General features: G+C 38.3%; 1 protein-coding gene across 7 annotated transcripts in view; it reads left to right on the top strand.

Moving 5' to 3' along the window:
* The window catches only part of ATAD2B (ATPase family AAA domain containing 2B), a 140,564-nt gene that overhangs the window by 66,312 nt on the left and 61,677 nt on the right, over positions 1 to 12,575 (top strand). For all 7 annotated transcript variants that reach the window (XM_084791892.1, XM_084791890.1, XM_084791891.1 and 4 more), the window contains 3 exons: positions 1,749 to 1,908; positions 4,274 to 4,364; positions 10,480 to 10,791. In XM_084791892.1, coding sequence (XP_084648018.1) covers positions 1,749 to 1,908; positions 4,274 to 4,364; positions 10,480 to 10,791 — 563 coding nt within the window. The remainder of the gene's footprint in view (positions 1 to 1,748; positions 1,909 to 4,273; positions 4,365 to 10,479; positions 10,792 to 12,575) is intronic.

Here is a 12,575-nt window from a genome sequence, read left to right as displayed (position 1 = left end):
GAAAAATAAATGGATTCCATTGAAAGGTTTTTAGAACTTATAAACAAATTCAGTAAGGTTGCAGTATACAAAACTGATTTACCAACTCTATCACAATGCATCAGTGGGTAAAGGTGCCTGCTTCCAAGCCTGTTCAATCCTTGGCGCCCATATGGTGGAAAGACAGAGCCAGCTCACCAAGTTGTCCTCTGTTATCCACATGCCGTGATACGCATGCATTCCTTTGCACAAATAAAATGTTAAAAGAAACAAAATTAGTAGCGCTTTTCTACAACAATACTAAGTTGTTGAGAAATCAAGAAAGTAAGTGCTAAGTGCAGCACAGTACAAACAAAATATCTATTTATGAAAATATGAAACATTGATAAAGAGATTGAAGAAGGGGACTGGAGAGATGGCTTACTGGTTAAGACCAATTGATGTTCTTCTAGAGGACCAGAGTTTGGTTCCCAGCACCGATATTGGGTGGTTTATAACTGTAACCTCCAACTTCAGAGGACCTTCTTCTGGTCTATACAGACTCCCATATACACATGTACACACACACACACACACACACACAAAAAAAAAAAAATTAAAAATTTTAAGAGACTGAATAAGACAAAATGGAAATGGCAAAAATGTAAAGATATCTTCATTGGTTAGTATCATTAAAAGGTTCAAACTACCTAAAGCAAGTTATACTTCAGTGCAATTCCACTCAGACTATCATTGACACTCTTCAGAAACCTAGATGAAGAGAGCACTAAAATTGATGGGAAAGCACAAAACACTCTGAATAGTCACGAGAAATCCTGTGGACTTGAAAACTAGAAGCATTATAACATTTAATTTCAAGACATACTGTAGAGACATAGTAACCCAAACAGAATGCTGTTGCCTAAAAGAAGATACATAGACTAATTGAGTAGAAGAGATGCCAGAACTAAACCAATGTGTCTGTAGTCAACTAATTTCCAACAGAAGTGTCAAAATCAAACATTTAAGAAAGAGGACTCTTCAATAAATGGTGCTAGTATTTCCTCAGTTGAATTGTTACCTCAACTTCCCACTATATACAAAACCAATTCTAAATAGGCTCTAAGCTAATGGTGAGATTGGGAACTTCAGGAACACAACAGTACCATCAGTTGAGGACCTAGCATCCAAAACATGGGCCTGTGTGAGTTGTTTCAGTTTCAGATCAGACCAGTGGCTGAACATAGATTTATAATTACAGATACTACCCCACTTTTATTTCTTGGTAAGATGTATATGTCATAAATTTTCAGCCATCCAATTAGAAAACACAAGTTACAGACATTCTCTAAACATAAACTGCTAGCACATTTCTCTTTTGTTTATAATTTTTAAAAATGCAGTTAGAATACAGAGTGTTTGGGAGGAAAAATTATTTTTGACATGGTTTGCATATTCCGGCGATTGTTTCAGCAGTAAAAATAAAACAAGAATAGGAGTGAAAACAGTTGGCAAACTATGAAAAACACTGTTGCTAGAAACAAGGGAGCTATAGATACCATACATTTCCAGATAGGGAAACAAATGGATAACGCCAAGATTGTCCTCTACTAAAAATAGGCTACTGTAATCCCTTACTCCCAATATTCTGTGCTCTTTCAATATAGATTTCTTTGTATTACATTAATATGTATTTGTGATACAAATAATATTTAAGACTTAGTTATTATAGCTCTAATGTTTGCGCTTTTTCTTTCATTAAGATTTACCTGGACTTTTTTTTTTAACAGCTCTATAGTGTCAACCCTCCTTGCTCTTATGGATGGATTAGATAATAGAGGTGAAATTGTTGTTATTGGTGCTACAAACAGACTTGACTCTATAGATCCTGCACTCAGGAGACCTGGTCGTTTTGACAGAGAATTCCTTTTCAACCTGCCTGATCAAAGGGTAAGAGAGGTTTTTTAATGTTGTTGATATATGTGGTATACATGGAACTCAGTTACAAAGCATATACTTTGAAGGTTTTATTCCCCCCTTTTTCTTTATTCACTTTTCATTAGTTTAAATTCAGGAAGAGTGCATCATCACATGGATTCAGTGCCAATGGCCTTTGTAGGAAGGTTACATCGGAATTTGGCATGTTTCCACGGGCCCAAGTTATTTGTCCCTAAATTAATCTGGTTTTGTTAGGTTTGCCTTCAGGAGTCACTATTCTCTCCCTCCTTCTCTCCCTCCCTCCCTCCCTCCCTCCCTCCCCCAACATCTCTCGTCTGCATAACCACCTGACTTAGAGTTGATCCACAAGCAAATTAAATGGCTTTCAAATGGTGCCAAGTTTATCTTTGTCAGGACAGCATACATAGAGCCTCTCTTCCTTTTTAAAAAATATTTTAATTTTATTATTTGAGAATTTCATAGTTGTATATAATGTTTTGGTCATATCTACCCACCATTTTCTCCCTTCAGATTGCCCTGATCCTTTCTCACTACAACCCATTTTCCTCTCAACTTCATCTTCTTTTAGGTCCCTGCCCCCTTAAAAAATCTCATTGGTCTCCAGCTTGTCACAGAGAAGCCCCTGCCCAAGGTTTCTCTTCCCTCTGCAAGGCTCTGTCCCCCTGCCCTGGCTCTCCCCAGGTCTGAGGCCGACCCTGTTTCTCTCCATGTTCCCTCTCTTTAACCATCCTCTGTCTATTCTAGTTCCGCTTCTGAGTAAGATTTAAGCATCCTCCCTTGGTACCTTGCCAGTCACAGGGGGAGAGGCTGCACTCCGTCCTGATGCGGCTTGACATGCTGGAATGGGTGGATGGGTAGGGCTCTCCTCCGAGGAGTAGGGGAAGGACGAAGGGGGAAGCAGGGAGGGAGGGCGGGACTGGGAGGAGAGTAGGGAGAGGGCCATGGCCGAGTTGTAAAGTGAATAGCTAATGAAAGAAAGAAAGAAAGAAAGAAAGAAAGATCTCATTGAGTCTACTTAGTGCTGTCCATACTAACACAGTAAATGAGTTTGAGGTCATGCACTGGAGCATGGGCAACTGGCCAGTGGCCACACCCCTAACAGTTCTCAGCTAGGGGTGGAGCTCTATGCAATCCTTTCCCCCTAAGCTAGAATTTTGACTGTCTTGCTTTTTTTTGCAGATTGTGTGCAGGTAATGACAGCTGTTATGAATTCATGAATTCAGCAGCCTCATCATGTGAGAAAGCAGCATTGTACAGCACTGTTGCTTCTCACTCCGCCATTCTTTCTGTCCCCTCTGTGATGCTTACTGAGCCTTGGGGTGTATATAGTCTCACTTTCGTTGCCCAGATGCAGCTACCAGAGGCGTTTCAGTGGCTAGAGGTGGACTTAATTGTAGGAGATAGGGCCAGAGTTGGTACATTCTGCTTTGGTACAGAGAAGCATCAATTTGTGACATCTAACAACAGGCAAAGACAGGGCTTTGGCCCTTCCAGTCCATGGGGAATATGCTTAGTTTATAGGGACACTGTAAGTGTTCTTGGCCTGGCTTGTGGAAGAGATCTATGCTGACTTCTCTGCTCTTACATAGCATTTAAGGCCCTGAGACTAGATAAGCTACCGCATCTTTTGTCTTACAGAATAGACAGTTGGGGTGAGGAATTCAGGAATCAATAGATGTTCTTGGAGCCAAATGAGTAGATCATCAGTCTGGGCATAGATGTGATCAATTTGTCACTTGTTGCTAATGAGAAGAGGAAAAAAAGTTCAGGCATTGTATTAGTAGCATGCTTAAGTTACCAACAATTTTCACCATGGCTACATAAATTTGGTTGAAATAGAGCTTGTTCAATCTACTACCCACTAATAATAATAATTACAATTTAAAAAGTGGTATTATAGGGGCTGAAGAGATAGCTCAGTGGTTAGGAGCACTGGCTGTTATTCCAGAGGTCCTGGGTTCAGTTTCCAGCACCTACATGGCTGGCTGTAATTCCAGTTCCAGGAACACCCTCACATAGACACCAGTGCACATAAAATAAAAATAAATTCTAAAAAACAAATGGTATGATAGAAATAAAATTTAGTTTTAAATTCTAGCCACACATTAGTGATATCCTTACTATTTTATGCCACCAGTATAGTTTTTTTTAACCTCTTAGAATATTAATTGTCTAAACTTACGGAACAGAAACAAATATCTTAGCTTTTATAACTCATGGGTTGATGGTAAATGCCAAGGTGTTTAATTTTCTTTTAAAACAAATAACAACTTAGTGTGGGGTTATAGTTAGGACTTGTTGCAGCTAATACTTGAGAAGTGGGTGTTGTCTTATGCCACTGTACTCTTCTCCTTAGGCCAGAAAGCACATCTTGCAGATCCACACCAGGGATTGGAATCCAAAACTATCTGATGCATTTTTAGGAGAATTGGCAGAAAAATGTGTTGGTGAGTGCTCCTACTTATATTCTCTGAGTGACATTGCCTGGTCTACTCAGCACCCTGTCCTCTCATGTTGAAATGTGAATGAGTACAGGTTTATGTCTCTGTGTCTAGATGGCTCTGCATTCATATCTAAAAGTTATAAAAATGTTTCATTAATGTTTGAACACTTAACTTGAAATTTCGTTATATCAGGTGTTTGATGAACAAAGCTTAGCAGCAACATGGCTTTCATTGAACGCTGGCGTCCTTCGTATCACTACAGTGTCTCCTTTCAGGAATTGCCCCTTCTCAGAAATGTTATTAAGAAAAATATTCTTAAGCATAAGAGGAAAAAGGTCCATGTAGATTCAAGAATGCAAGACTGAAGTCTCCTCTGCTTTATGGACAGGACAATTGGGCTCAGCCTCACTCCTATGATCTAGAAAGAAGTTGGGTGGGAGGGGTCGTCAAAGAATGCTTACTGGTATCTGCCAATATTGTCTCAAATATAAAGCTTAAATTTAAATTCATCACAGTGGAAAACCTCACCCACAGAGTAAATAAACATTGCTGTCCTAAAAGGATGAGAGATTGATAACCATAGAAGATAGAACTCAAGGCTTACTTTCTTCTAATTAGGTTTGAAATAAGAGATCAGTAGTAACTGAATATACATGAAGGAAATTTCCGTCATTCTTCCTCCATCTTTCTGGCAAGAGAGCATGTGCCAAACCGGTTTCATGTTTTCCTTTCATACTCTGCAAAATATAAAAAACAAACAAGAAAACTACCTCTACCATGAATATTTTAAGTATTATAAAGAAACCCCTCAAATAAATCCACCAATAATGTCTATTTGGGAAAACTTTAAAGTTACCAAAACCAAAAAGAACAACTTAGTTAAAAAAAAAATCACTATGATCCACTATCAAATAATTAAAACTTAAATAGAACATTAGTCCATTCAGTTAGCTACATCCGAATTATCCTCTTCATCCACAGGGACTTCCATCTCCGAAGCAGCATCCCTCAGCTTTTGAACCACAAAGACCTCGACATCTTCTGGTGAGGAGAAAACGTAAATCTCTCCAGCACTACTCCAGTTTAAGCTTTGCCTGGTATAAGAGAGCATGCGCCAGATCCATCTCATGTACATTTGGCTTGATCTTTGCAAAGCCTCGTGCTGCTTTATGGGAGAGGGTGGTACTTGGTTAAAACAAAGCAAAAACAAACCCAGTCTTTCCCTTTTTAGATTTATCCCCTTTTATTTATTATATTATGGTATTAGAGTCCAGATCAGACTGGGAGCCCTTTGTAGATTTTTCTGTGACTGTCACAGAATGATCCTTAATTGAAGTTTACAAACGTCTTTAGGAAGTAAATTTTCAAAGAAGTAGCTATTCTAAAATCCTGTTCTATTACTCTACTTCCCATCTGCGATGTAACACACTGTAGTTTAACTCTTTGTCCTAAATATTAGAATCTTAGTTTGCATATATGTTTCCAAAGGTCAGCCAGTACTCACTTCTCTAAGTGATTTATTTTAGCTTATAGTTGGTCTTTAAAAGATATTTATGATGTAATTTCTTATTGGACGGAAAATTTTCTCTTGCTTTCCTCTGCCCCATGTGGTGGCAGTATGTATGTAAATCTGTGTATGTGTGTACGTGTGATATATACATACACACACACATACATACACCATTGGCTTCCTGGAGAATGAAATTAAGTGACAATGGTTCAGTTATAGCATTTAAAAAATAGATGCAGGTCATCAAGTAGGAAAAGAAAAGTAAAAAATTTTAAGTTCATTGTGAATATTACTATATAACCCCAAACATGTTTCAATATGTATGGTTTCAGTTCAGTGAGATTTATGCCTAACAAAAGATTATGCAGTCTTGAGGAATATCTGCAAGGATAGTTGGTCTTTTATAGGCTATGGATTTGGTAACTTCTACTTTGAAATAACTTGCAAGATTTTGCATGCATATCAATATATTTTTTAAGTAGTAAAGAAACCTTCCAAAAAAAAAGAACTGGTATCCAGAACATTTGTACAAATAATAGGAGTTTATAATTAATAAAAAGATTTTTAAAAATTATTTTCAATAACAGGCTTAAAACAATGAAAATATGTATGAAATATTTTTATTTGGGACTTCATTTTATTTGAAATTGTTTTGTAAGAAAGTTTCATAAAATTTTTTTTACCTTTGTTTCTAATCTAAACTCATAAGTCATATTTTCATCTTTAGAAAAATTGTCCCATGAAAGTCTTCACTAACCAGGAAACTGGGACAGAAGGGAGGACATCCTATTGGGATTCTAGATGAGAGAAGCATGGGAGAATAGCAAAGTTGAAGGATCCAGAGGATCCTAGAAACCTACAAGAAGAACATTATGATAGGCAGATTTGGGCCCGGGAGTCCTGCTCAAACTATGGCACCAGCCAAGAACAATACAGGCCGTAAACTTCAAACCCCTACCCAGATCTAGCCAATGGATAGAACATTCTCCACAGTTGAGTGGAGAGTGGGGTCTGACTTTCACATGAACTCTGGTGCCCCATATTTGACCACATCCCTTTGATGGGGAGGCCTGGTGGCACTCAGAGGAAGGATAATAGGCTCCCAAGAAGAGACTTGATACCCTATGAGCATATACAGGGGGAGGACGTCCCCCTCAGTCACAGTCATAGGGGAGGGGAGTAAGGGGAAAATGGAAGGGAGGGAGGAATGAGAGGATACAAGGGATGGGATAACCATTGAGATGTAATATGAATAAATTAATAAAATAAAATTTAAAAAAAGAAAAATTGTAACAGTAGTACCATGCAAGAATTGCTTTCCTTTGCTTCTGCGTGTTTTAATAGAGCATTGTTTAGCAGTGGTGAAATCTGGGTCTTGAAAAGTGATGTGTTTTAAAAAACATCAAGTTTTAACTCTTACAAGCTTATAGTATACTTTCAGTATCATCTGTTTCCTAAGAGAGAACACTGTTGAGAATACAAGTGTGTGCTATAATTTACAACAAGACAGGAGCCCTGCATAGAGCCTGTGTTTATCCCAAGCATGGCAGTTCCAGCCATGATTCTGAGGCACCTTGAGGCCGTATGTGAGTCTAGTGAAGCATATGTTAAGTGGATGTTTCTCAACTTTTTTGTGTGTCAGAATAATTTCTAAATATTTCCCAAATACATACTTAAAATTTTAAGTTCTCAGAGAGTGATTCACTGTTGTGGAGTTTGGGTGTGTATGTTTTGTTTTGCCTTGTTTTTGAGACAGGGTTTCTTTGAATAGCCCTGGCTGGCCTCGACTTGCTTTGTAGATAAACCATACTGGCCTGGTCACAGAGACACCTGCCTCTGTCTCCCGGAGTGGTGAGATTAAAGTCCTACACAACCATGCTCTGCTGAGTTTGTAGTTTTGTTTCCATTTTATTGTTTATTCTGATGTTTTTTAAAAAGTTAGAACCACAGATTTAAGCCAGTAACTTTTTCACAAGCAAATGTGAAGCAAATATTTCCTGTCTTTTCTTGTCTACTGATTGTGATAATCCACTGAAAATTTACTTTAGAAACTGGGGTCTGCTGGGCGTGGTGGTGCATGCCATTAATCCTAGCACCTGGGAGGCAGAGGCAGGTGCATCTCTGTGAGTTCAAGGCCAGCCTGGTCTACAAAGTGAGTCCAGGACAGTCACGGCTACACAGAGAAACCCTGTGTCAAAAAACCAAAACCAAAACCAAAACTAAAACCAAAACAAAAAAAGGGCTTGTTATTGTTAATAAACTCAATTATTAGGGTACATTAGGAAAGAATGAATAGTAAATTGCTTTTGTATATAATTAGCATGTTAGTATGACAAATATAGAGTTTATGTTCTTGGAGAAATTATGACTGAATAGTCCTGTAGTTGCTGTTGCATTTCACTGATCTCCAAGCTTTCCCTGTTAACTTAAGACTCTTTGTACACAGGACCACTTCATGTGCATTAACTATGCAGAGATTTATAAGAATTGTAGTTGCTCTTATTTGATGATGGTAGTTTATTTTTACAAAATTAATGAACTTGTGGTTATTTTCCTCTTCATAACTTTACACAAGTGTTCTGTACTCATTTTGCTGAAATAGTGTAATAACTGTATGCTAAAGAAATTGTACTTTAAATATTTATTAATGGGGAAGTGTAAAATAGAATTCTAGCAATAAACACAAGTATTCTTAAGAATTATTTGGGAGGTAGAGTGTTAGGCTATTTATGCTTAATCTGTTTATAATTTTTGAGACAAGTTCTTACAGATAATATTTCCCATCCTAACTTGTTAGTCATTTTTTATTTTGCAATCACCATTTTCATTTTGGTATTTGTAAGTTGTGTAACGTCAATGTGAAGTAGTATAAAGAGAAAGAGAAACTTGTTAGTGATCCCTGAGTTTATACACAATGTTCCATAACTTGTTCAAATGGCTCCCCCTGCTGGTGTAACTGATAAAGGTGACCAAGTGAAGTTTAATTGCTGATAGGAAAAGACAATTTCTAGCTAATCTGAAATTTTTTGTTTGTTTGTTTTCCATTTTGTGACATGTGCCTTTAGCAAATCATGTTTTTTAAAGTATATCTTTTTTGGGGATTAAATATATATATTTAATGAAAGTCAATCAAATGCTATATACTCACATAACTAGACACTAGCGCAAGAGACATGTCCCATAAAAGTCTTCACCTACCAGGAAAGTGGGATAGATGTGAGGACATTCTTTTGGGACTCTGGGTGAGAAAAGTATGGGAGAATGGGGAAATAGAAGGATCCAGAGGGTCCTAGAAACCTACAAGTAGAACATTATGATGGGCGGATCTGGGCCCAGGCGTTCTGCTCAAACTATGGTACAAGCCAAGGACAATACGTGCAGTAAACATCGAACCCCTACTCAGATCTAGCCAATGGACAGGACATTCTCCACAGATGAGTGAAGAGTGGGGACTGACTTTCACATGAACTCTGGTGCCCCATACTTGACTACGTCCCCTTGATGAGGAGGCCTGGTGGCACTCAGAGGAAGGATAGCAGGCTACCAAAAAGAGACTTGATACCCTATGATCATATACAGGGGGAGGAGGTCCCCCTCAGTCACAGTCATAGGGGAGGGGAAAGTGGGAGGGAGGGAGGAATGGGAGGATAGAGAGGATGGGATAACAATTGAGACGTAATATGAATGAATAAATAAATTAATTAATTAAAAAAGAAAGTCAATATGGGAAACAATGGAAAGGCTTTTTTATCTTAGTTCTTCTAATGTCTGTTGGGTGAATTACAATGTTAAGTTACACTGTTTTGGATAGTTGCATGTTAACTACCATTGCATTATACTCAGATTTGATTTACAAGTTTTTTTTTTTTTAAAGATTCTGCTTTTACCACTTTTCTTTGTACCACTTCTTATGTATTTAGGAAGTTAGTAATATATAAAAACAATAAGCCAGGAGTGGTGACACACACCTGTAATCACAGGTACTTGGGAGGCCATAGTAGGAGGATCACAAGTTTAAGGCTAGCCTGGGAAGTTTAGTAAGATTCTGTCTCAAACTAATCAAAGAAAGACTAAGAGTGTGGCTGGGTGGTAGAGTGTGAGCTTAGCGTGCCCATTAGGATGGGCTATGGAAGACTGAAGAGAAGTTGCAATTCTTTTAAAACTCGCCCTGCAGAAAGCTGTGCATTTTAGTCAGTGATTTTTCATACGTTAATGGTATTAGCTTATGGTTTCACTCATTGAAGTACTTAGTCTTAAACCCTTAATTGAGCAGTTTTTGTTTGCTGGTTTGGTTTTTGAGACAGGCTTTCGCTGTGTCACCCTGCATGCCCTGAACTCACTTTGTAGACTACACTGGCCTTGAACTTGCAGAGATCTGCCTGCCTCTGCCTCCCAAGTGCTGGGATTAAAGGTGTGCACCACCATGCCTAGCAATTGAACAGTTTTGTTAGGTCATTTAAAAAAGTTAATTTAAATTTTGCCAATAAAAAAGTACACAATTACTGATTTTTTGTTATTATTTTAGATAGGAATGTATATATTAACCAACCATAATGGTCTTTGGAAGAATTAGCTTAATTTTGTTACTTTTCTCCTTTTGTGCATTAGGCTACTGTGGAGCTGACATCAAGGCCCTGTGTACCGAAGCTGCGCTGATCGCCCTTCGGAGGCGCTACCCTCAGATCTATGCCAGCAGTCACAAACTGCAGCTGGATGTTTCCTCGATAGTGCTCAGTGCCCAGGACTTTTACCATGCAATGCAGAATATTGTGCCTGCTTCCCAACGTGCTGTGATGTCTTCAGGACAGGCGCTGTCTCCCATTATAAGGCCATTGCTAGAAAGAAGTTTCAACAACATTTTAGCAGTCCTCCAAAAAGTATTTCCTCATGCAGAAATTAGCCAGAGCGACAAGAAAGAAGGTACTACAAACTACTTTTTGTATTTTGAAAGTAAGAAAATAGTTTCTTTATAAGATTAGTTAGAACCTTATCTGTTTTAGAACTCGAATGTTGCCCATATTGGTAGTTGTCTGGTGAGTGCTTCTTCACTCTTACAGTTTAACCACCTTAATATAGGTGTGTCACTATAATCAGAAAGGTGACTGTAATAATAGCTTGCGTATATTATAAAGCTCTTGCATTAATGATCATTTATTAATCCATATTAATAGTCCTATGAATTAGGAGGAAATTGGGCACTTTGGAAGGTAATTTGGGTTATGTAAGTCACTCAGTAAGATTTGAGGCCAACTGTAGCTCAGGGCCTGCACAGCGTCTGCTTCAGCCCTGCGCTGTGTATTCAGTTCATCAAATACATTTTGATTCTGTTGACAGAACACTCTTCAGTGTGCTGTGTTGATTAAAGTGTGAGCTGTCAGTAACAGAGTAAATTTCAACCTGATTGTCCATGATTTTAAATTTAATTAAGCCTCAAGTCTGTGTTTTGGACCTGAGATGAAATGAAAGTACTATCTTGAAAATCACCCATTCTCATGGGGGTCGGGAAGGACATTTTTGCTGGAGATGTAAGTCAGTAAGTGGCCTGCTTGTCTGGCTTGCCTGCAGCCAGCCTTTGTACGCTGGATGTGGTGGTGCACTCCTGTACCCAGCACTGGGGAAGTTAGGTCAGGAAACAAGGTCAGAAGTTCCAGGTCATCCTTAGCTACATTTGGAGGGCCAGGCCAGCAGGACCACACAAACCTTGTGTAAACCTTGTGTCACTGCCCCCTTCTCCCTAATAAAGAAATTTAGGTTTATGTTGAAATCAAATAAGACTCATTAAGTTTGAAGGGGAAGTAGTGAGGATTTTAATTTTTGCTTAGTTTAAGAGAAGATCTCACTGTATATTACTGACTGGCCTGAGATTCACTTTGTACATCAGGCTGGCCTCAAACTCACAGAGATCTGCCTGCCTCTGTCTCTAGCTGGGATTAAAGGTATGCACCTGGCATGAAATAAAATGTATTTTGATTATTTTGATTTCTCCTTTACTTGGGTTATAGTTTATACCAAATAGAAAATTGTTCAGAGAACTATAACATTAAAATTCATCAACATTATTTAATGACTATCAAATGAGTGTATTCAGTGAATCATGAATATTATTCAATTTAATTGTCATTATAAATATATTTTTTTCAGGGACTAATCTTTTAAAGGAAAACTTTGCATAAATACTATATAGAACTCTTTGTTCCTTAAAGTTTTTTTTTGGCAGGTAGAGTATGAACAACTATTCCTGTGCATATCTGTAATTCCTGTGCTGTGAAATGTGTGTGTTTATCTACAATTGGTATACTTTTGTCTCTGTTTTCTGAGTCAGAGTTTCACTCTGGAGCACTATGGAGGTCTGGCCTGCTTTGAACTTATATCAATCCTCCTGTTTTAGCATTGTGAGTGCAGACATTACAGATGTGAGTCATCGCCCTAGCCTATCTATGATTTTTATAACTGGAAACACACATAGAAATATATTTAACTAAAACTTAACTTTTCTTCTCCCTCCCCGCCCCCCTCTCTCTCTTGTTTTTTGTTTTTGTTTTTCAATACAAGGCTTCTCTGTGTAGCTTTGGTTCTCCTGGGCTCCATTTGTACCAGGCTGTCCTTGTACGCACAGAGCTCTGCCTCCTCCACCTCCCTGAGTGCGGGCATTATAGGCATGTGCCAGTGCACCTGCCTTACCTAAAACTCTTCAATTAAAACCA

The sequence above is a fragment of the Acomys minous genome, assembly GCF_964271855.1.
Source record: "Acomys minous genome assembly, chromosome: 8".
NCBI classification, from domain to species: domain Eukaryota; kingdom Metazoa; phylum Chordata; class Mammalia; order Rodentia; family Muridae; genus Acomys; species Acomys minous.
The sequence above is the reverse complement of the archived record's forward strand: the minus strand, read 5'-3'. Positions and strand labels throughout refer to the sequence as shown.